The sequence below is a fragment of the Mytilus edulis genome, chromosome 1 (genome assembly GCF_963676685.1).
Source record: "Mytilus edulis chromosome 1, xbMytEdul2.2, whole genome shotgun sequence".
NCBI classification, from domain to species: domain Eukaryota; kingdom Metazoa; phylum Mollusca; class Bivalvia; order Mytilida; family Mytilidae; genus Mytilus; species Mytilus edulis.
In genome coordinates, this window is record NC_092344.1 from 74,442,415 (window position 1) to 74,468,063 (window position 25,649).

At 30.7% G+C, this 25,649-nt stretch overlaps 3 protein-coding genes across 4 annotated transcripts in view; 1 reads left to right on the plus strand and 2 right to left on the minus strand.

Moving 5' to 3' along the window:
* Positions 1-1,177: 1,177 nt before the first annotated feature.
* Positions 1,178-12,046, minus strand: LOC139489882 (PI-PLC X domain-containing protein 3-like). Of its 2 annotated transcripts, XM_071276729.1 has the most exons (3): positions 11,944-12,046; positions 8,044-8,159; positions 1,178-2,046 (listed from the first exon to the last, which is right to left on the minus strand). In XM_071276729.1, exons 2-3 carry the CDS (start codon positions 8,129-8,131, stop codon positions 1,220-1,222), a joined length of 915 nt encoding a protein of 304 aa, XP_071132830.1. In that variant the 5' UTR covers positions 8,132-8,159; positions 11,944-12,046; the 3' UTR covers positions 1,178-1,219. The 2 variants fall into 2 exon arrangements, with proteins under 2 accessions (XP_071132830.1, XP_071132836.1); XM_071276735.1 differs by lacking the exons at positions 8,044-8,159; positions 11,944-12,046 and adding an exon at positions 4,144-4,425.
* On the plus strand, positions 12,042-20,178 carry LOC139489896 (transmembrane protein 243-like). The gene is made up of 4 exons (XM_071276746.1): positions 12,042-12,341; positions 14,823-14,873; positions 17,288-17,392; positions 19,862-20,178. The coding sequence occupies exons 1-4, from the start codon at positions 12,279-12,281 to the stop codon at positions 19,988-19,990; spliced, it is 348 nt and encodes a 115-aa protein (XP_071132847.1). The 5' UTR covers positions 12,042-12,278; the 3' UTR covers positions 19,991-20,178.
* A 2,519-nt stretch (positions 20,179-22,697) lies between these two features.
* LOC139489904 (cyclin-D-binding Myb-like transcription factor 1) overlaps positions 22,698-25,649 on the minus strand; it is a 36,999-nt gene continuing 34,047 nt past the window's right edge. The window contains exon 18 of the mRNA XM_071276753.1: positions 22,698-23,720. Coding sequence (XP_071132854.1) covers positions 23,611-23,720 — 110 coding nt within the window. The 3' untranslated portion in view covers positions 22,698-23,610. The remainder of the gene's footprint in view (positions 23,721-25,649) is intronic.

Consider the following 25,649-nt stretch of genomic DNA (forward strand, 5'->3'; position numbering starts at 1 on the left):
GTCACAGTTAAATAAAACCTGCTCGACTGACATAAAGATCATAAAGTATTTCCATACACCAAATATAGTTGACCTATGGCATATAGCATTAGATAAAAAGACCAAAACTCAAAAACTTAACTTTGACCACTGAACCATGAAAATGAGGTCAAGGTCACATGACATCTGCCCGCTAGACATGTACACTTAACAATCATTCCATACAACAAATATAGTAGACCTATTGCATATGGTATGAGAAAAACAGACCAAAACACAAAAATTTAACTATAACCACTGAACCATGAAAATGAGGTCAAGGTCAGATGACACCTGCCAGTTGGACATGTACACCTTACAGTCCTTCCATACACTGAATATACTAGCCCTATTGCTTATAGTATCTGAGATATGGACTTGACCACCAAAACTTAACCTTGTTCACCGATCCATGAAATGAGGTCGAGGTCAAGTGAAAACTGTCTGACGGGCATGAGGACCTTGCAAGGTACGCACACATCAAATATAGTTATCCTATTACTTATAATAAGAGAGAATTCAACATTACAAAAAATTTGAACTTTTTTTTCAAGTGGTCACTGAACCATGAAAATGAGGTCAAGGACATTGGACATGTGACTGACGGAAACTTCGTAACATGAAGCATCTATATACAAAGTATGAAGCATCCAGGTCTTCCACCTTCTAAAATATAAAGCTTTTAAGAAGTGAGCTAACGCCGCCGCCGCCGCTGTAGCCGCCGCCGGATCACTATTCCTATGTCGAGCTTTCTGCAACAAAAGTTGCAGGCTCGACAAAAAATTGTACTCTGTAGAACATTTAAATTCATGGTGTGCCTTAAGGTGGTACCCAACACTTTCACTAAAATTAATTTGGCTCGTTTAATTTTCATAAAATTTTGTCAAAGTATTTACTTTGAGACTTTAATAAAAATATAAAAATTTACAAATTTTTGAACCAACCGTTATTTCAGAAAAATTACACTGGTTATATAGCAATTTGACAAACACCAATTTTGATCATTGAGAAGCTTAATATTCCTTTTACAACACAACTTAATTAAAACGTTTAGCTGACTTTACAGAGATATCTCCCTGTAGTGTTAGGTACCACCTTAATCAACAAAATCCAGGAATAATGATGAATCCACAGTATTAAAAAAACATTTAAAAGTTAATTAGAGTGATTATAAATTTTTAATAAAACATTTATTACAACATTATTTATTTAGTTTTAATACATTTGGAATGAAGTTTGCTTTTTCTACAAAATCAATCATACAAATATTGATTCCATGAACTCCAGTCTGTTTTTCTTTTAACCACATAACAACTCTAGGAGCTACTTTCTCAGCAAGAACATTGTGTAAACTGCTGTTTAGATGTGCCATGATAGTACCAGCCCCTGGCGTGAGAACTCCTTGTGTAACGATAAACATGTCTGTCGTTTTACTCGACTTATAATTGGACTCGAGGAAAGTAATAAGATCTTGCACATTTGTAGTATTGGCCCATGGAGCTTTTATCGTAGTGTTTGGCCAAAACATCATATTGCCTTTGATAACCTCATTGTGATAGAACACAATCACTTGCAAACCCTGTTCCCACATCGTAGATAAATTAACACTATCCATGTCTAAATGTGGACACATTTTACTTTCGAATGTTTTAAAAATCAAATCTAATAGTTTTTCATGGTGATTTGAAGTCATATCATAGAGGTGATTAAAATCCAATAATACAATTTCTTTCGGATGTTCATCCAAAAAAGATTTTATTTCATCTAACCCTGATGCTACTGGCATGCCATATAAGGAATGCAAAAAGAATATGCCTTCTTTGTCCTTTCTCGATGCTACTCTTAAATCAAAGTATCTGACCCCATGTTCTAATTGTTGTCGGAATGTCAAGTACTGGGTGACCGACCATTCTTTCATCACAGATTTTCCCATATCTCCAAACATAGAAATGAATGGTCTAATATCAGCCTTGTCTGGTCCTATCTCTGATGTGGTGTCCAACTCATATGAAAAGGAATTATGGCTGCCTGAAAAAGCATAATAAGAAATGATATTAAATTCAATATTTAATAAAAATATTGACATTTCACATTTCATTTAAAACTGGGTATCATGAAGGAGGGACTGGATGGGGGTCCCCTATTCCTGTAAATTCTTCATTGTTTAAGGCCATTTTTTGTTATTCTTTATATTTTTGCCCATTATTTTCTTTTCTTTATATTTTTTGCCCATTATTTTCTTTTCTTTATATTTTTTGCCCATTATCATCTATTTTTTATATTTTAGGTCCACTTTTCTCTATTCTCTATTTTTTGCACATTATTCTCTTTTCGGTGAACCCCCATTCAGACCCTCATGAAGAATGACTGTCATCCAAATTCCAACCAGATCTGAAAAATCAAATTCAGTCATCAGATAGAAAAGGTATCTACCTATGTAAATATATCAAATATATCAATGTAATAGTATTAAGGGAGGGTAGGAGGGGTCCTGATCCCGAAATCCCGAGCGCAAAAACACGAAATCCCGAGGTCCCAAATTCGAGAAAAAAAAATTCCCGGATCCCGGAAGGGTCAATCCCTAAATCCCAAGCTTAAAAATACCCGATCCCGGAGTCCTGATAAAGGTCCTATTCCCCCTCAGTATTAGTATCAATACAGCATATAAAACTGCCATTCATTTACTTTTTAAATCATGTTTATAGATGTTATATTCAAAAACCTTATTTTCCTGCGATAATTTAAATACGGTGACCATAAAGACAACAATAGGGTGCATCTAGACAATTTATCAAGTATAATCAATCTAAAGATAGATAACTGTTACAACCATCATTTTTTTCAGAATCTATGAGAGGAATTGTCAGAAAACAAGTTTTATATAAGTTTCTATCAGCTTTTATTTTTGCATTGCAAAGCATGCACATGTATGCATATAAAAGGTTTGAAAAATGAATAAAAACAAATTATCTCCCCTGAATATCATAATGTTTAGAAAGTTTTGTGTGAGAATGAAAATATTTGCATAGAAATTCTCTTTGGTTTCATCCTTTTTCAGACATTTAAGTAGGCACTGTTAAATTTACTTGTATACTTTATTTTCAAATCACAATTTATTCATTTTTGTTACAGAAAATAGAGGTTTTCAAATATAATTCTTGCAAACTGAATATATATCTAAAATAATAAACAGCTGCGCCATGAGCGCATGATACGCCCGACGTCTTGTGTGGAAGTTTTATGCAATAATCATAAATAGTTTCTGAGAAAGTTTAAAGCAATAACCATATATTGTTTTTGAGACAAGGCCGGACATGTGAAACCCCCCACCCTGTTTTTTTTTTAAATAAAATTTTGAATCAAAACCAAAAAGTATACAGATCTTTAGATTAATATAACAAAGAACATGTAAAGTTTTAAGCAATAATCATAAATTATTTTTCAGATACGGCACAACATGTAAAAAAACCCTCTCCCTTTTTTACAAAATACTCAATAACTCAAAAATGAAATTTTGAATCATCACCAAAAGTATACAGATATTAAGATTAATATAACTAAGAAGTGTTTAAAGTTTTAAGCCAAAATCAAGAATCTTTTTTGAGATACAGTGCGACATGTGAAAAAAACACACCCCTGTTTTAGTTACAAAGTGTCGTAACTCAAAAGTTTTAATCTTATTTTCACCAAAAAGTATAGAGATCAGTTGACCATCATAAGAAACAACTATATTAAGTTTCATGAAATTTGGATAAGTCATTCTCAAGTTACAGTGCGACATGTTTATGCCGGACAGACAGACAGACAGACAGACAGACGGACACCGGACATTTGTATACCATAATACGTCCCGTAAAAATTTTGAAGGGCGTATAAAAAAAAAACAAAAAACACCCATCTTAAGATTATAAGAATCAATTCTAATTTAATTTTTTTTCATCAAATCCATGCAGTGCTTTGTTACTAATTTCAATTATGCAATTAATTGTACAACTGTACTGTACACAAAGTCATGCTATATACTTTGCTTGGCATTAGGTCAGTTAATAGCTTCTAAAGATAAATTTAGATGACATTTTTTTAGTGTGAAACGACATTAAAAATGGACATTTAGTTTATTCCGACCTTCTTTTACAATTGTCTTCCTTCCTTTTAACTTTGCAAAGTGTCTCATCCAGCCTTTTTTTTACTCAAAACTCCGGTCCTGTCTATTTTTTCAAATTTCATCCTAGCCTTCCACCCTTAAACTAAAATGATAGCTCCCTAAACTGGCAAGGATGATCACATATGAAAGTCATGCATGGTTGATGCATTTACATCAATGGTAATCAAGGTTCATTAGTAGATGCATATATACTGAAATGTAGAGATTTTTATATATTTCTCAAATAGTAATGAAGTCTTTAGTAGCACAGAAAGCATGTATATGAAGTATATTGAATCACATATTTTCATTAAACATAAATTATTATACAATGTATAAAAAACTTAATGTAAAATTAGAATAAATTTCAAAATCACTTACAATTGTATAATGTACAATTAATTGATTGTAAATGTATGATAGATTAAAGTAAGCTCTCATTTAAAAGCAAGAGGACAGGCAAGGTCATTTCACAATTAAACAACCTGAACATGCATATATATCCTGTTAGAACAAGAATCCATCACTGTCTGTTTGCTGCTTAGAACTCATAAAAGAAGTTGTTTAGCTGGCAGTTTTGATGTAAATGAACAAGAGTAAAATAAAAGCATTACTCCTTAATACATGTATATTGAGTCCATGTAGTTATTAAAGCAGCTGTAAACAATGAAATAGTTTCATTTAATTTAGTTAATAATTAAATGGGCACCTAAAAAGTCAAGCAGGTTATGCATTTATAGTTTTGAAATTGGAATACCCTAAATAACTATTCCTCCTTTTTGATGAACAGTTAGTTTAAACATATTTATTTAAAGTGGATTGGGAAACAAGTTTTGCAACTTATATTAATCCCTTTTCACTTTGTGGGTGCAAGTGCTGCCTTGAAGCGGCATTAGCCTGCTCTTTTTCAAAATCTACAAGAGTGTCTTTTACCTGCAAGAGATATGGCTTTTCAGGGAGGATGTCACAATAAGTTATAAACAAATTACCATCTTTTTTGAAAGTCTATACTCATGATACTAAAATAATAAAATAATAAAATTTTAAAAGTGACAGACACTACAAATAAAGGGTGATATATAATTGTTTTTTGGGATGAAAATATGAAAAGTTTACATGACGATAGATACAAAGAGGTTGAATGCTTAAGAAAGACCTAACATGTCTCATGGTGTAAACGACAAGGCACATGGAGTCATAAAGCCAAGCAAAGATGCTGTATATCACAAATTCATTTTATATCAAGTCAAGTGGCAGGGCATTATATCTGTTAATAATGCCAGTTGTTGCTTGCATCCTACTTACCACAGCTGTCAAAAGTAAAAATGTGTTTGAATAGTATATCATTTTCCATTTATTAAATTATTTATCAAAAAAGGGGGGACCTTGATGGAGGATGATAATATCAGTTACTCACTTTGACACTGTATTTTGTATTTATCACATTAGGGAACTACAAACTGTTTATCAAATTCATCTTACCGACTATCTTAAAGGGGCACTAGCTACGAGATATATAAAAATCTAAAGAATGATTTGTTTTTGTTCAATCAATAAGGAAAGTAAAAAAGTGAAATAATAATTCGCTTTTAGCAGCCAAAATGGTTCAATTTTGTCAAATTAAGCTAAATGATATTAATAATGAATTATTAAGTTGCAAGTCAATAATTCAACCTCATTAAATCCCTATTCATGTGAACTTCAATTTAACCCCTTAACTAGAGATGGACAACACATGCATTCTACGTGTGCTGGTTATTTAAAGGACTAGAATGCCAACATTGAAAGTAAAACAAAGGTTAATCATTTAATGACTAATTCGATCCACATAAAATATTTCTTATACAGTTAAAAATGATGAGAAACATATATTTTTAATCTAAAAATATAAATAAACAGACCTATAAAAATTGAATTGCACGAGTTGGCTTAATCTATTTATATCTATATTCATTTTTACATAGCTTATATGGTCAACTGAGGTCAACTCATTAGTTAATTAGATGGCGTCTTAACAAAAATACACACGAAACGAAACTACATATTATCGACCCTATGCTCTATAAATTGTTTACTATAGACCTTTGATAGTTTTGATAAATGTTTAACATTGTTATTAATAAAATATGAGAATTTGAGTCAAATCGGTGACCACAAATTTGACAGCTAGTGCCCCTTTAACATATGTAATTCAGACTAGAGGCATGTGATGAAGTCTTCAATATTAAGAACCTACTTTAATTGGTTTATACTAAAACAAATACAAATATTAACAATTTTTTAGCTTTTAATGTGTTTTTTGCATTCTGCTTGTTTATCGTCAATTTCTTCACCTGAGATCTGGGCAAAACATTTCAGATTTTTCTTCAACATAATGTTTGTTCTTAAGGGATTTAACATTGCCACTACATGTGTAAAATAAAAAACGCCCTCTTACCCAATATTAAATATACACGGCCTCTATGTGTTTGCTTTTAACCAATTATATTCCTAGAAATGTAACAGGAGGTATAAAAGATAAAGACATATATCATTTGTATATCATGTATATTGTGACTTAAATTATTGCTATAAACAAAAGTCTGGATTGCTATGGACAATTTGATTTAACCTAGTTTTAACCAGATATTTGATAAATTTATGTTAGTAAAAAAATTTGGTGTAAATAATGGCATTAGTCTTTGATACTTTTTGTTCAATTTATTCATTTTATTTTGCCATAAATGATACAGGGCTTGACATACTGTATTGACTTTGTTTATTGTTGAAGGGTGTTGATATATTGCTTGCTCTGTTTCTACATGTGTTGTTATTTGTGTCATTTGGGTTGCTGTCTCATTGGTGTTAACTCGATTTCTTCTTTTATTGATATCATTAGACACAAATATCACAGATGATAGTGAAAAAGGATATTTGCTACATGACGGGGGAAATGGTTAAAATGACATGTAGGTTTTAGGTAGTTGATTCCTAAAAGATTTCTACTATCTTCATAAAAAAGAACTAATAATCTACAAAATCTTCTTGATGCTATTAGTGTATTGTGTGTAAGCTAGATTTTATAATAAACAAATACATTTATTTCAAAACTGACCACTGGTTTTGTATGAATATTAAAAAAAAATCTTAAAGGTAAAAGTGTTGAAAATAAAGATAAAAAAACAACTGTCCTTTGGAACCAAACAAACAGTTGTATATAAGTATACTTTTGAAAGTAATACTTCAATATCAATATTCCAAAAGCCTATTACTTATAATTTTAAAATCAATATCAATCAGTAACGCAACCTGATCAGCTATTTTCTTCACAATCTTGTACTTTTACTTTCCAACTTATGTCTCACGATTCCACTAACTGAATTTAGTTCAATGTCAAACAAAAAAAATCTAGTGAGATAAGATAATTGGATAAGGGAAGATAAGATAATTTATTAATATAAAATCAAAACAAGCTAATTCTTACTTAATACAAACACAAATAAACAATACAAAAATGTAACATTTAATATTAAACGAATTGTCTCCCCTTTAACTTATTTATCTAGGGCATGCTATTCCTTAAAACTTTTCAAGCTGCACAGATTTGTCTGCACTCAAGAGTAAATTTTAAGGTGAAAATGCAGTCAGTTTAGACGAACAGTGGCGGATCTAGAAATTTTTATAAGTGGGGGCCCACTGACTGCCGAAGAGGGGGCCCACTTTAGTCACGCTTCAGTGATTCCCTATATAAGCATCTAAATTTTTTCCCAAAAAGGGGGGCCTGCCCCCCCCCCTAAATCCGGCTCTGACGAAGTGTCCACATGAACTGTAAGATTACATTATATAGAGGGAATGATGCTTAACTCAAAACCAGTGAGAAGAATGTCAATAGTAAAATATACCTGGAATAGCCAACTGATTGAGTGGAACTGTATGTAAATGCTCTGGTAATTTTGACATCCAGTTAATAAAATCTTTACTTTCTGCCATGTTTACGGTCAGTTAAAGATTATCATTTCTGAAAGAAAAAGAGATATATATTAAAGCTAATATTCCTTCCTACTTATAAGGTATATAAACAGTAATTTGGCCTGGTCAGAAATATTACATACAAGAAAGAATAGTACATATATATACTTTAAACAAAATAGTTCCTACCATCATTTTTACCATAACTGTTACTTTGTCAACATGGTCAATAAGTACAATATTTGGATAATTCTTGTATATATACATGTAATCAAATGAACAGTCAGGGGACTTACTGAAATAGGTGATTTTTAAATCACTTTTTTGAGTAGCAAATTCGATGTTTTGTCACAAATTGAGATTTTGTAGTTTTTTCAAAATTTTAAACAAATAGGTTTAACAAATATCTTTGAATTAGTAAAATTAAAAAGTATGAACTTTTTGCTTCTTTTAAGTAGCAAGGTTTATGCCTTTGATGCTATCATTTAGCTGAAAATTCTATTTTAGTTGAAAAAATGCTATAATAATGGCTTTACACAATGAACTGATACTTTCTTAAAAGATTTTTCACAGCAGTGGGAGTATTTTTCCTGTGAAGTTCAAGGTTACATCTTTCAGATTATGTAATAAAATTCTACTGTTCGCGATAAAAATTTCACTGTTCGGGTGTGTTGAAATTAGTGGGGGGTTATTAATAGAATGATACTTAAAGAAGTGATTTTTGGGAAGAAAATTGAGGTCTGATACTTAAACAAGTGATTTTTATGTCATTATCCTAGATTCAGTACAAGGTCATCACCTGAAATGACCTGGTCATCCGATCCTAGACAACACAGATGTTGGTTCTGATAAGTTTAGAAACATAATTAGTCCCTGGATCATTTGTATTTTATATTTAAAGCTACAATAAAATTAAATCACTTCTTCTAGTGATTAATTTGTACTACTTAAATAGGTGATTATTAAAGAAAGACAACTCTAACTTCCAACCTTTATGGAAATAATGTTACTTGAATCAGTGATTTAGAAAATCACTTGTTTAAGTAAGTCCCCTGACTGATGAAAGCTTAAGGACTTGAGATTACTGAAGAACCTTTATTGAAAATATCTTTTGGATAATAATTAAAAATATATGAAATTAGAATAGGAGGGCACATTTGCTCTGATATACAAATTAGAAGTACATATTTCATAACTTCCATGAATACTAAAATTAAAGGTATGTTGAATTTTTCATCACAAGTCAAGATAAGTTATAGTTTTGACATGAAATGACTGCCACTTTATTAAACTTATGACAAAATAACCATTAAAGCTTCAAATTGCAGAATTTAACATAGAAAGCAATGGGGCTATATATACATGATATATGAATTTTATTCCTTATACATGTAATACTGAAATGCATAAATGTGAAATTCAAATTTTAAAATCATACCCTATCATACCATTACAATTAAAATTGGTCACATTTGTCAACTTTTAGTTATCATGTTACATGTACATTAATATTTTATGTAACAATTATGCTGATGTCAAATTACAGCCCTCAAATTTATAGATTCTAAAGGGTATTTCAATCTTTTTTGTCATACATATAATTAGCATGCATACAGTCATGACAGTTAAGACTTAAAATCAAGTTTGATTTTTTTTATTATTTCAGACTGAAATCAATGAAACATATATACATGTATATTATTATTACTGGATTAAAGTAAAAATACAGCTTATGGTCTACTGTTGAAATTAACAGATATATACTGTTATTGATTTGAAAAAAAAGTTAGATTGACCACATCACCCTTTAGCAATGAGAAAGTATTTCAAACGAAGTAGCCATACATTTTCATGATTTTTATTTATTCACCAAAATAAGTTAAAATAACCTGGTCTTACTAATAAGCGACAAGGAGCAACAAGAAAAATATATTAGCAACAAGAAGAAAAAATTAGCAACAAGCATTACAAGTAAGTTTATTTACTGTTAAGGGGTCTCGCGGGTCTAAATCAAATTTTTTATTTAATATAGGATTTCTCTATATTTTTCTATAAATGAACTTCATCTTATACCTAATAGAAAAATAAAATAAAATAATGGGGTCACCGTTCATTTACGCTCACAATCTGCCTTCGAAATAAGCATACATTTTTGTTAATGTCCTTTTTTTCTGTTGAACTAATAGCAGAAATAGCGGTAATATCGAAATTAAAAAATAACTAAATTACAGAAATTGCTTAAATTTTACAATTATTTAGTTTATGTACAGCTTCTTCGAAAACAACAATAAAAAATATAGGTCACCGATAAGTTAAAAAAGATATTTTAATTTTAAAGCCAAAAAATTGCATTTTTGCACCAAAGGGAGATAATTTGGAGCATTTTCAATGATATCTACATTTTAAAAGTCACCTGGGGCCATCACGAATTGATTTTTTTGGAATGATTTTTGTACCATATGATAAAGTTACAACTACTAAAGGTAATAAATAAAATCTGTAATGAAAAATAAATGTTTATATTTTTTTCTGAAAATCTTATACCCGTGAGCCTCCAACAACAGGTTTATATAAAGTAAAACATCTGATTAATTATAGTTAAAATAATGAAGCATGCAAGTCAAGAATTTAAATGCCTTGCTTGCAAACTTTATTGGTTGTTTGATCAGACATAATCACCGAACTAATAACATATTCGTTTAGAGGCCAACTAAAGGACTCCCCTGGGTGCGGGAGTCTCTTGCTGCATTGAAGACCCATTGGTGGACTTTGGCTGTTGTCTGTAATGTGGTCAGGTTGTTGTCTCTTTGACACATTCCCCATTTCCATTATCAATTTAATTGTAAGTAAGATTGACACCTAAATTCAATGGGTAGGGGTGTAACAGTCTGTTTACTATATTTCACTATACAAATCATTGGCCATTTGATTAAGTTGTCAATCTTAATTACAATGTCTGATCAAATACCCAAACAAATTTTGCAAGCAAGGCACTTAAACTCTTGAGTGCATGCTTTATTATTTTAACTGCAAGGGTCCATAAACATGATAAAATATAGAGAAAAATGGAAGTTAAAATTTAAAAAGAACCACCTCTTTCATTTGTGAGGGAGGGGGCAGGGCTTTTTTCAGGACGTTGGGATCAGGTGTTTTTAAGTTCAGGATTTAGGGATTGACCCTTTCAGGATCCAGGAATTCTTTTTTCAAATTTTGGGATGTCAGAATTTAAATTACTTTAAATTTGGGCCCTAAGGATTTCATTTTCTTAAGCCTGGGATTTCAGGATCAGGACCCCTCCAACCCCCCTCATTTGTCTTTTTTTATCCAAGTACTTGTGTATACTTTTTTTTTTTAATTTTTATTAATAATAATAAATATTTTAAAATTTGTTTTCTTGTCACTAAATTATACCTCTTGTTGTAGTCCAAATAATTATGACGTCTTGAAAAGCTATTATGATTTTTTTTTTGACGTGTCGAAGTAAGGCGTCAAAGAAAAAAATATAATAGCCTTTCAAGATGTCATAATTATTTGGACTACCTCTTGTTGCTTAATCATAATTATTGTCCCTAATTTGTTTAGTCTTTTTTATTCAATTCATCTCTTCATATCTATTCCAGAAGGCCGAGTTGTTATTGTCATGATTGTCCGAGTTTCCTATAGGCCGACTTTGTTTTAGGTCGACTTAACCATATGCGAGTTAAAATCTAGAGTTGTCTTCCCTCTCTTTTCTTTCATAACATAACAATGCCATTCAATTATTATATTTTCATGTATTAATTGTATATTTGATTATAAATCTGTTTATGAAAGTAAATCAAACCATTAGATACCTTAAAACATTTCAATTTCATCTGAAAAGATGAAAAACTTGCTTGTCATCAAACCCTGAATTTAGTCACAATTGTCCGTTTTTGGTCCCGAATTTGTAACCAGATGTATACTTCCGGTTGTCACATGAAGCAGGAAGTTTCGTTTTAACTTTTTATAAACAACTCTGAAAAGTCTCCTGATGAAGGAAATTTGTTTATTTATGCTTCATTAATGTACAAAAATACAGACACACGAATTTTTAACGAATGACAGTTCGTGTAAATTGATATTATGTGTTACTAATAGTGATTAATAGTCCTTTGACTTTGTCAGTCTTTGTATTTTAAGGGTTAAGATGAGCTCTACTAAATATGATGAATCAGCTGAAAGACCCTTGTTTGGAGAGCCTCAACCAAGGGTAATAATATGACAGTAGTAATTGCAATAGGCATTCATTAGAGATATGTGCATCAACCCTGATCCTGACCCTAACTTGCCTTAGAGGCTAAAACTAAGCAATACACCTTATCCCTATTTGTCCGCCATTATTTTCGACATCACACAAGGTCCCGTTAAAATTTGACGTCATAATAGAAAATATCTAACCACAATAGAAATGTGATTGTTGTATGATGTCAAAAGTTCAAGTGGGGCAAATTCTTGGGTCAACATGGTCAAGCGAGAATAGCGATATGGTACTTGTATAAGATAAGGCCAAGGAGCAAAATGAGGAATAAGGTCAAGCTTCACAGATTTTCAAATAGCCATCTGGTCTATTTAATACAACCTTTCTCTCTATAGATTTGTTTCCTCTTACATTGTCTTATGGTACAACATTGCTCAATGTAATATCTCATGGTAATTTAGACTGTTTTGTGCAGGATCTAGATTCAGGACTTGCCAGTTCTTGAAATTACCTTGATCTATTCTTGCTTTATAAATTATAGTTGTCTACAATTTGAGCTGTTGCTTTGTAGGTTTCAATATTTGGTGATGACAACATTGATTTAATGTCTGTCATTATTTCCATTGATCTAAACCTGTCTTCTTTTTCTGGTTGCTGTCTTGGGTAGTATAGTAAGAAATGTGTTGTTCATCTTTCTAAAATCTAGATATCTGACATGTCTGAAGATGGTGAAGATACCAGGTTTCAGCTAAAAAAATATTTCTTAACAGGGATGATTCCAGGTGTTTTCAAATGGGTCCCTTGAACATCAAATTGGGAATTTTTATTCTAATTGGGAATTTTTTAAGCATAAAATCTAAGACGAAATAACATTTTCCTGTAAAAACGGAAAATGTATATTATTAAGTTTAACCTGTACACTGATGTTCATGTAAGTTGTAACATTTTGAATAATTCTGGATGGGCTACTGTTATTACATGAATATCATTGAACATGATGCACTAGTCTATCATCTTAGCTATAGTTACCTAGGCCTATTACAAAAACATATATTTCAGCTAACATAAACCACTGAAAAAAATTATTCATCTGGTATTTTTTCAACAGCAGGCCATCTCTATAAATTTACCTTGATTCAAATGGAGTTCAAGTAGAACTGGTCAATTGTCAACTTCAGAAAAGCAATTACAAAAGTTCATATACTTAATTGATAAAATATTTTAAGCATTGAACCAGTGTTTTTTAAAATTATTTGAATCATCTTCAAAACTTTTGAAATAGTTCCATAATGATGACATCGTATTTCATGAATGGTCTATCATCAACATTATTTTCAAAAAACGCTCAAACTTTTGTCTTTTGAGGAAATCTTTCATCATATTACATAACTGGCTCTGCTGGGCGATCTGCTTTTACGAGATCGGCGCCCATTAAACTTTATCCATCAATGTTATATCAAAATTTGAATTTTCTCTCTGCCGAGGTCTGCTTTGAGACCTTTGACACCCATTTTTATCAACCTGCTGGGCGATCTGCTTTTACAAGATCAAATACTCCTATAACATATTAATCAATTGAATTCGGCTGATAAAATTGTTTGCCACATTTTGACATAATGAATTTAAATAAATTTATTGTTAATAAAATGCGATCGTAAAAATCATTTTTATCTGGATTTTAAAACGTTTTGACAACAAACTATGAAAAATTATAGTTGCCTTAATCGGTGACAGATACTTTTCCGGAAATATCGATTTTTATTTTATTTTCCTGATTTGGGAATTCATTTTCATGTACATTTTTTGGGGGCCGCTGGCCGAATTAAGGGCCGCTAAGCGGCCCTAAACTATATAGTGGAATCATCCCTGCTTAAAGAAGTAATTTCTGAGCAGAAAATTAAATGACCAGAACTCAAACTAAATGATATTTACATGAAGGTCTTGATAACAACACTAGTTAACTAGCAATAAGTAATGATCTATGTAAAATTATATCAGAGTATTTCTGCTCAGTTTGTTTATCTATTTTATATTCTTTATGACATATGCTTTGAATTGAAGAAAAAGTAACATGATATAAAATCACTCCCTCTCTAGTTCTGACATGTACATGTTCATTAAACATTCTACTAATTTTTGTACAATTGCAAACTTGTATTAAAGGGAGATAACTGTCATTTAAAATAATTTTGAAAATAACGACTAAAATATCACTTATTTAAGTAGTACTTATTTAAAGTTATATATATTATTATATTTAGAACTATGTTGAATGTTGAATAGGCATCTATATATATTTTTTTTTAAGTGAGAGGTCTAACATGGAGCACTTAATTTTAAGTAAAAATACCATTTATCATGTTTATTGTGAAGTTTATTACAATATTACCCTTACAAAACTTTAACATGTGAAATGATTTTATCAACAAATCACTTAAAAGCTGAATTTAAGTATAAATTGACAATACTGACAAATTTTAATTTTCATTTCAGGACCGTATGCTGAATCTAATTGTTGGTGTTTTCACTTCAATTGCAGTAGTTGTAAGTATAACTGAATTTGATCTGATTCAATCAAAGGAATTAGGTTTGAAAATTTGTATTAATAGATTTGAAGCTAATTAAGGTACAAAATGAAATCAACATACCAGTTTTGCTATAGATGTTTTAAACTTAATCAATATACATTTTTGAGCAGCAAAATTGTGGAATGTTTGTCGTAATTTTTAAAATTGGACAATTTTGATATAAATACATTTCTTTGTGATTCATATTTTGTACAGTGCAAGATAAAATGTTTTTCAACTTCTATATTATTATTATGACATAATTTGCACAACCTGCAGGTACCTGCTTCTTTCAATTTCAAGGTTGTGTGCACTTAGCCTAAGTTTTACCAAAGGTGCCCCATCTTTTAACATATTCAATTGATCAACATATTGTGCACGTTTATTTGAAAAACAGAAATGGTCGTAAAAGTGATAATTTTGAAGTTTTCGTAATATATGAATTCTGTTCCTGTAAAATTTGATCATGAGTTCGTTGCTTTATCTAAGCAAGCAAAGGTTTAATAGGTACAGGAAAAGAAGTTAAATACGAGAAGCCCAGATTTTGATTACATTTCTTATCTTCCTAATGTCCATAGGAAATTGTTTCCTTTTGTTTTAATAAATATCTCATGAGCTTAAATCTTGTCAGATGAGATTAAATGATCTTAGAATTTCATGGAAGACAACAATATTTTACCGGTAGGTTTTAAGGGGAGTCTACAAAGCTCACTGATCAATCTTTACAAGCAGCATTAAATTACTCTTCAAGTATGAGAATGAAATCATAAGTTGTGATAGACAATTCTGAGTGGGCAACATGAAAAAACCAAACCCAAGAAGGCATATAATTGACAATTTTCACTGAATAATCAAGTACCTTTTGCACTCTGACTGATCACATAGATGGTGGAAGATATTAGACAGGTTAGAGGGAACATTCAAAATTCATAGCTCTAAGAGAATCAGACAATGCCATGGCAAACATGACAAAGACTAACAACAATTCCAAAAACACTGTAGAAAACTAGAGACAGAACAACACAAACCACATACAAAAATGGATGTTCTCAGGTGCTCTAGAACAGTATTGATATCAGATAAAGCAGATCCTGCACCAGAGTGTAAAAAGATGTAAAATTTTGAATGAACAGTCACTTTTAATAGGTGAATTCAAAGAGATTCAAGAGAAAGACTCATACTGTAAAACAACTTATTTTCCCAGATACTTTATCATGTTTATTTCGTGTTCAGACCTTTTTAGCCCATTTTGCGATTCTCAAATTTACTTCATGAAGTTAAGTAAGGAAACATCTAAGTTTTACATACATGTATTCACGATGATTTATATTCGCGAAAATAAATCGCTGGCGAAAATTAGTTGGTTTGGCCAAATAAAAAAGTATGTGTGGTTCCCGAGTTACATCTGAAAAAAAGTTAGGGTAGGTAGGTAGGGATTTTTTTTATTTTATGTTTTTTTTTTACATTGAGTCTATGAGAGCAACATTCTGACTAACAGTGCTTAATGAAAAATGACAATAAAATCTTTAGGGTAGGCTATTTTTAAGATGAAAAAGTAGGGACGGTAGGGATACTGGAACCACACATATATTTTTATTTGGCCTTTACAGTAATCAAACTATCTGTAAAATGGTAACAACAATTTTATATGGTTTTTAAAATTTGTATATGCTCTGTGAAAATACAATGCACCCTGGTATATATATCAATTTACATGTATTATAGCTATTTTGTGCATTTTTCCTTTGATCTTTTTTTGTGATAATTTTCATATCATGCTACTCGCTTGAGATGGAAAATTATCCCTAGAAACTGAGGAGGCACATGCCGTTGCTAATGAAATTGACATGAAATTGACAACATCGTCATAGGTAAAATAGCAATAAACAGATTATCATTGGTCATCTCAACTCAAGTGCTTTTCTCGCTTTCGCCGTACCGGCTCAATCGAGAAAATCAATCTCGTTGAGATGATAATCGATAATCTATAATTATCACTTCCTATGATAACTCAAATTTCTCATGAATTTTAACTCAAAATTAGGATTGACACAAGTCATAATGTACACTAATAATGACTTTTTTTGATATGTTGTTCTAGAGTTTCATGGCAGCCGACTCCAGTCCTGTTTTGACTTAGTATTAACTGGAAATATCTGCCTTCTTAATATATATTTTATCTGCATTCTAAATTTTAGTTTATACAGAATCAAATCATTTTAGTAATATTAAGGAAGTAGAATATAGGATGAAATGTCTACATAAATCATTTTCTTATATCATGTATATTGTAGCTTATTTCAAATATGTTCAGTGTTTCAATGATCATTGCTTAGTTTCACAATGAATAATCATAAATCAAAATGTACTTATATTGTAATTCTATTTCAGGTAACCTTAATAAGTGCTTTTATATTCCCTCCAGGAAAAATAAATGGAGTTAATGTATTTTTTGCCTGTATTATTGTGCTTATTTGTGGATCACATTTAATATTGGTAGGTAAAAAGTTAAAATCATTTTGTAAATTATTGGTTCATAAATTCATATATAGTTTCCTAAATACTTCATTTGTTGTACTTACCAGTACTAATCATATATCTTCTTCAAATAAATTTTTCTATGATAACATTCTTAAATACATATTTAAAAAAGGATATTTTTGTTTTTGGAAATTTAAAAAAAAAAATTCAACTGTGGTTAAATGCATTTAATTTATATATATGATATGTATTTAAGAAAGTTATCTTATTTGAAAAATTTATCTGAAAAACAGTTATCAAACAACAACAACTGTTGAATTAAAAGCTCCTGACATGTGACATGCACATACATAATGTGGCAGGTTCATATAAAGTAAAAGATGTGGTATAATTTATTGCCAATGAGACAACTCTCCATCCAAGTAACAATATTATAATATTTTAAAAGGCTGTCAGAGAGACAGCAAAACAAATTTTCCTGCAGAGGTTGAACCCAGAACAGTGGAGCAAGTATAGACACAACATTAAAAAGCTTAAAACAGCTCTGAACTTGGATTGTGATTGAACATTTTACACAACATATGTTTGTGACACAAAATGAATGTGGTAAAAAAAATGATTTTTTGTAAATATTGGTATGACGTCGGTGTTGGTGTTGTCGCCGTTGTATGAAGACACATTGGTTTTGGCACTATAACTTGAGTTTAAGTGAATAGAAATCTATGAAATTTAAACACAAGGATTATGACCGCAAAAGGAAGGTTTGGATTGATTTTGGGAGTTTTGGTCCCAACACTTTAGGAATAAGGGGCCAAAAAAGGGCCCAAATAAGCATTTTTCCTTGGTTTTTGCACAATAACTTTAGTATAAGTAAATAGAAATCTATGAAATTCAAACACCAGGTTTATGACCTTAAAAGGAAGGTTGGGATTGATTTTGGGAGTTTTGGTCCCAACAGTTTAGGAATTAGGGGCCCAAAGGGTCCAAAATTAAACTTTGTTCGATTTTATCAAAAAAATCGAATTACAAATGTATTGGGGTTCTTTGATATGCTGAATCTAACTGTGTATGTAGAAATTGTAGATTCTCAATTTTTGGTCCCATTTTCAAATTGGTCTACATTAAGGTCCAAAGGGTCCAAAATTAAACTTAGTTTGATTTTAAAGATATGCTGAATCTAATCAGACACTTAGATTTTTTATTATGGGTCCAGTTTTCAAGTTGGTCCAAATCGGGGTCCAAAATTAAACATTGTTTGATTTCAACAAAAATTGAATTCTTTGGGTTCTTTGATATGCTAAATCTAAACATGTACTTAGATTTTTGATTATGGGCCCAGTTTTCAAGTTTTGTCCAAAATTAATCTTTGTTTGATATCAACAAAAATTGATTCCTTGGGGTTCTGTTTGATATCAACAAAAATTGATTCCTTGGGGTTCTTTGATATGCTGAATCTAACCATGTATTTAGATTTTGGATATTGGACCATAATAGGTAAATGTCCAATTTAAAAATTTTAAGTTTTTAAGTTTAAATTCTTAGACCACACTCATTCTGTGTCAGAAACCTATGTTGCGTCTACTATTTAATCACAATCCAAATTCAGAGCTGTATCAAGCTTGAATGTTGTGTCCATACTTGCCCCAACTGTTCAAGGTTTCGAACTCTGCAGTAGTATAAAGCTGTGCCCTGCGGAGCATCTTGTTAAAAATTGGACATCTTTCATGGTTTAATATCCAAAATCTATTAAAGTGTACATATCAAAGAACCCTTAGAATTTAATTTTGATGAAATACTTATTAGTTACACCATTTCTGTTCAATTGGAAGTTAAAAATAAACAATATAAACTATAAATTATTAATTATGAAAAATAAGATGTGGTATGATTGCCAATGAGACAATTCTTCACAAGAGACAAAACGACACAGAAAGTAACAACTACAGGTCACTATACAGCCTTCAACAATGAGCAAATCTCATATGGTAAATTACACCATTTCTTTTCAAAGGGAAATAACCCAAAACTCATAAAAAAATAAGTTTTTCTACTGAAAAGTCTACAACTCAACAACTTGAGCAGATAAAATCGTGAAATTTGAACTAGACCTTCATTAAGTCACAGGAAACAACATATCTCAATTTGAAAATATTAAGCCAAAGCTTTTTCATTGTAATGAAAAAACAAACACTGTTTGAAAGCCACCTGCCCACCCTCCACACATCCCCAAATAAAAATCCATTTTTTCTTTCAAAAATTCTGGTTAAAAAGTAAACAATCATAGGTCAAATTACAGCCTGTAACACAGGGAGCCTCAACTCACACCAAACAGCAAGCTATAAACATAATGTAAGTTTATGAAATATAACCCAGAATATTTTAAGTATTGAAATTGTGAATGGTTTGTTTTATTTTACATGAAAAATCCATTACACATTTTATAAATAAATATGCCATTAATGTGTTTTCTTTATTCATTCACAGATATACTGGTATAGACAAGGTGACTTGGAGCCAAAATTTAGGAAAATGATAATTTACAACGCAATTACAATAGTTTTTCTTTGCTTATGTGGAAATTTGTACATACATGACTTGGGAAACAATAAATAGAGTCTCAGAAAATGCCATAAACTAATATTTAATATTTACATGCATGCTGGTGAATAATTTTTGGTTGTATTATATGTATTTATGTATATTTTCATTACAAATGTATACTTTATATATACTGGTATGCAATCCATGAAATGGATAAATTGTTAATTTATTTTAAAATAAAATATATTGCTTTTTTATAATTTAGCTGGTTTATTTATTGGTTAAAAGTGTTTGTTTGAATAAAAAAGGTCCAGGAAATTTAAATCCATTTAAGAATGCCAACAGACACCCAAACGTCAAGTTTTTGTTGCCATACATGTTGGAGCTAAGTACTGTAAATCAACAAATTTTCACAAGTAATTTATTTTCGCTAGCAGAAAAATAAGGCGAATATAAATGGTCTTGAATATATCAAACTTTGATCTTTCCTTATTGAACTACATCAAGTAAATTAGCAAATTGCAAAATTAAATAGCTGTGAATCTGACTATCAAGGGTTAAACAGGAAATAAAGTATCCCTGAAAATTTTATTTAAAGTTGGTTTATGGTATTTGAAACATGATGGGGAAAATAGCTGTTGTAGGATTGCCAATGCTATAACTTTACACATAAGACCAAATGGTGTAGAAGTTATCAATTAATATAGGTCACCTTGCAGACTTTAACAAGGACCAATACCCTTACCTATACTACAGCATAGCAACATATGAAAGGAACGGACTGACATGACAAATTTAAACTACATCCTGATTTATGTACAATACATGATAAAACAAATATGATATATATCAGCAAAGGAAATTTACAGGCTCCTGACTTGGGAGAGACATGTATAGAACATTGCAGGATTATTCCAATAAAGACAATTTTTAAAGAATTTCCTCTCAAAATGATAAAAAAACCCAATTATCTTTGAACTTAAGGATCAGTCTGTTTCTACAGATCCTTTGTCTATTCCTTACAAGGGTCTCACAATGCTGTTCTTCATTTAATTTTGATGACTATTTTGGGGATCCATGAGTTTTTCTCGAACCTACGATATAAGTCGCAGAAAGCTAGACCTATAGGGATAGTGATCTATTGGCAGCGGCATTTGGTTACTTCTTAAAAGCTTTATATTTTAGAAGGTGGAAGACCTAGATGCTTCATACTGTGTTTATAGTTGGCTTATGTTATGAAGTTTCTGTCTGTCATATGTCCATTGTCCCAGACCTCATTTTCATGGCGATCAAGGACTATCTGAGAAAAAAAGTTAAGATTTTTGTAATGTTAATTTCTTTCTTATTATGAGTAATAGGATAACAATATTCAGTATGTGCATACCTTGCAAGGTCCCCATACCCGCCAAGTTTTCTTTTGACCTCTACCTCATTTTCATGGTTCAGTGGTCAAAGATAAGTTTTTGTGTTTCAGTTTTTTTTTAAAAACTATATTTGGTGTAAGGAATGATTGAAAGGTGTAAGGGTCTCTCTGGCAGGTATTATCTGACCTTGACCTCATTTTCATGGTACTTTGGTCTATTTTAAAATTTCATAGTTAAGTTTATTGCTTGGTTATGATAAGCAATAGGTCAACTATATTTAATGCATATATTAATTGTAAGGTGTACTTGTCTGGCTGGCATGTTTCATCTGACCTTGACCTCATTTTCATGGTTCTTTGGTCAATGTTAAATTTTCCTTGTTAAGTTTGTTTCTTAGAAACTTTAAGCAATAGGTCAATTATATTTTGTGTACACAATGATTGTAAGTGGTACATGTATTTCCAGTTTGATTTATCTGACTTTGACCTCTTTACTTAGATCATGTTAAGTTTATGATACATACTGTCAAAACCTTTGAGCTGGACCTTTTATTGGTTTGCCTATAATTATCAGAACAAGAGGGTATATATTGAAGCATTTTTTCAGATGTGTCTAGGCAATACATCAACATTGGATGCCTCCGATCTGTATTGCAATCAGATCGATTGATTAGTTGTTGTTGTTTGATGACACTTTCATCCTCTTAGCTACTAGTATATCATGGCAGCCAGTTTTTATTGGTAAAACCAGAGTGTTTTGAGAAAACCACCAACCTTAGGCAGGAAAACAAACAATTCTAGTCAAATAAGATTGAAGCATCAGCACATGCAAGGTTCGAAACTCACAACCTCAGTGTTGACAAGCTAGTAATACTGTAGCTGAACTACTTAGGCCACTCGGCTTTCAAGGCTAATTGAAAGTAATCCTCTAGAAAACCAGTCATTGTTATATACTGTATGTTGACCTCAATAATGTGTGGGTTTGTTTTTTTACAGTTGAACAAGAATATGTGTTCAGTTATGACATTCCCATGTTCTGTGAACTGTGAAATATGAGTTTAAATTGTTAATTTCAATTTAAAACATTCACATAAAATGAATATGTGCACCAAGTTGAGAGTGGATGTGACCTCAAATTATGTCTTCAGTATAATTGTAAAAGAGTTCAATTATTACAAGAATAATAAATTGGGGTCCTAAATCAAAAGGTCATTAGAACTGAGGACAGGGGACACTGGAATATTTACTGTAAATGAATGATTGTGTATATAAATATGTGAATTATAGTTATATTGTTTACTTATTTTGTATGTCACAAACTTAATGTTTAAAGTTTAAATAGCAATACATATTTGAATTTGAAATATATACAATATTTGGCAAAGCTAGCACTCTAGGAAATAGTATACTAGTATGTTAAAGTCACGAAATAATTTTTATTTCAACAAATTGACAAACATAAAAATTACAAATAAATGTTTTCTATCACAATCAATATATGCATTATATTAACTATGGTAAAGTTCTCAACTTTTAATTCAATTCTACATCAAACAAACATGTGAAGAAAAGGGATAACAAAAACAACAAACATTAATTGCACAGTAAATACAAATTTCTGATATAAAGAACAAGAAGTAGTCACCATTTTACTCTAATAAGATACTATTCCATCAAATGCCAATTCTATAAACAAATAAATTAGGAAAGAAACATTTAATAAATAAAGCTGATTCTAAATCACGGAATTCATCAAACTCTAAAATGCAGTTACAGACATTTTACATATCTCATTTGAAATTCAGTACTTATATTATATCATAACTTTTGAGGCATGATTTTTCATGGAATTAGAGCTCCTTTAAAGACTTGAAAATATTATGCCATTTTTATAACAGCCGAAAAACTTCGACATATAGGTTCAGAAATTGTAATTTATCTTCATCCTAATGTTCCATGTCCAATTCACAAAATATGCCCCAAATTACAGCACTTCTATAAAAGCATGCAAAACAAATCATTGATTAACTTGCTTGCTAATTATGTTTGGATGTTTGTTTACTATTTACTGGAATTTGATTGGACAATAAACATTAAATTCAATTCATGTCAATTCTTATTGTCCAATCAAATCCCAGTATATATAAAAAATGACTGAAACTCCGCCTACCTATTGTTTGCAAACAACCAAGCAAACATAGCAAGCAAGTTGAGCAATGTTTTGTTTTGCATGCTTTTTTAGAAGGACTGTAACAAGATCTATATTATGCTTGTGTGTTGTTGTATTTTTAAATAGACATTCTGATCAACACATATATTTCTACTAGTTCTAGGCAGTATTAGAATGTTCTAAGTCTGAATCATGGTGATGTGTCTTGTCAATCTCAGCATCAGATGAAGATCCAATCAGATCACCTCCTCCTGATGGCAGCATGGGATCTGTAATAAATATATTTGTCAATTATACTATGCTATCTAATTCAATTTGGATTACTGTAAATTCAGAAAATTATTGCAAATAAATGCGAAAGGGTTATAATCGCAATAATTTGAACTCACATTTTGAATTTTCTTACAAGAATTAAACAGATTGTTTTTCAATCTCACAAAAATAAAAATAACATTTTAGTTTAAAAAATCGCACTAATAAATGCACGCAATAATTTCTGAATTTACAATATAACTAGGACATTTTGAATGTTCTTGGAGTAAAGTAAGTCACAATCCAATTGATATTTATGCTTATCAAACACAAACAAAATAAAGTGAAAGGTGAACTGTTGCTCACTTATGACACCCCATGCCTGCTACAAGTATTTGTTAAACAGGTAGTTTATGAGCAATGGATACATGTAAATAAGTCATGCGGGTAACTTTTTCTCAAAAAGCTCAACTCTAAATTTCAGAAAGCCTTGATTTTTATTTTGTGAATAAAAAGGATCATAAGTAATAAATCCTTAGTGTTGCACACACATAAATAGATTGATAATTTTTTGTATGTACATCATGTGAGCATCAAAATTTCATTATTCTGCAGATGGTTTTGCATGTAAATTTACCTGAAATGGTTGTACAAATTGTTGTATGTAAATTTACCAGAGAGTGTACACATGACATTATTCTGTAAAAAGTGTTGGTTGTAAATTTACCTGAGAGAGTACAAATGTCATTATTCTGTACAAAGTATTTTATGTTCATTTACATGAGAGTATAAACATGACATTAATCTGTACAAAATTTTGTATTTACCTAAGAGTGTACACATGACACTATTCTGTACAAAATTTTGTTTTTACCCGAGAGCTTATACATGACATTATTCTGTACTAAGAATTGTTATAACCTGAGAGTGTACACATGCAATTATTCTGTACAAATTTTTATATTTACCTGAGAGTGTACACATGACATTACTCTGTACACATTTTTACATTTACCTGAGAGTGTACACATGACATTATTCTGTACTAAGTTTTATATGTACATGAGAGTGAATAAATGACACCATTCTGTACAAAGTTTTGTATTTACCTAAGAGTGTACACATGACACTATTCTGTACAAAATTTTGTTTTTACCTGAGAGCTTATACATGACATTATTCTGTATAAAGAATTGTTATTACCTTAGAGTGTACACATGCAATTATTCTGTACAAATTTTTATATTTACCTGAGAGTGTACACATGACATTACGCTGTACACATTTTTACATTTACCTGAGAGTGTACACATGACATTATTCTGTACTAAGTTTTATATGTACATGAGAGTGAATAAATGACACCATTCTGTACAAAGTTTTGTATTTACCTAAGAGTGTACACATGACACTATTCTGTACAAAATTTTGTTTTTACCTGAGAGCTTATACATGACATTATTCTGTATAAAGAATTGTTATTACCTTAGAGTGTACACATGCAATTATTCTGTACAAATTTTTATATTTACCTGAGAGTGTACACATGACATTACTCTGTACACATTTTTACATTTACCTGAGAGTGTACACATGACATTATTCTGTACTAAGTTTTATATGTACATGAGAGTGAATAAATGACACCATTCTGTACAAAGTTTTGTATTTACCTAAGAGTGTACACATGCCATTATTCTGTACAAAGTTTTGTACTTACCTGAGAGTGTACACATGACAATACTCTGTACAAAGTTTTGTAATTACCTGAGAGTTTACACATTACATTACTCTGTACAAAGTTTTATATTTACCTGAGAGTGTACACATGCCATTATTCTGTACAAAGTTTTGTACTTACCTGAGAGTGTATACATGACACCATTCTGTACAAAGTTTTATATTTACTTGAGAGTTTACACATAACATTACTCTGTACAAAGTTT

Excerpts from the sequence above, each read along its gene's own strand:
- LOC139489882 (XM_071276729.1), bottom strand. The coding sequence starts at position 8,131 with ATGGCAGAAAGTAAAGATTTTATTAACTGGATGTCAAAATTACCAGAG. Across the intron at positions 2,047-8,043 it reads CAATCAGTTGGCTATTCCAG|GCAGCCATAATTCCTTTTCA; the intron begins GTATATTTTACT and ends ATGCTTTTTCAG.
- LOC139489896 (XM_071276746.1), top strand. The coding sequence starts at position 12,279 with ATGAGCTCTACTAAATATGATGAATCAGCTGAAAGACCCTTGTTTGGA. Across the intron at positions 12,342-14,822 it reads TTGGAGAGCCTCAACCAAGG|GACCGTATGCTGAATCTAAT; the intron begins GTAATAATATGA and ends TTTTCATTTCAG. Across the intron at positions 17,393-19,861 it reads GTGGATCACATTTAATATTG|ATATACTGGTATAGACAAGG; the intron begins GTAGGTAAAAAG and ends ATTCATTCACAG.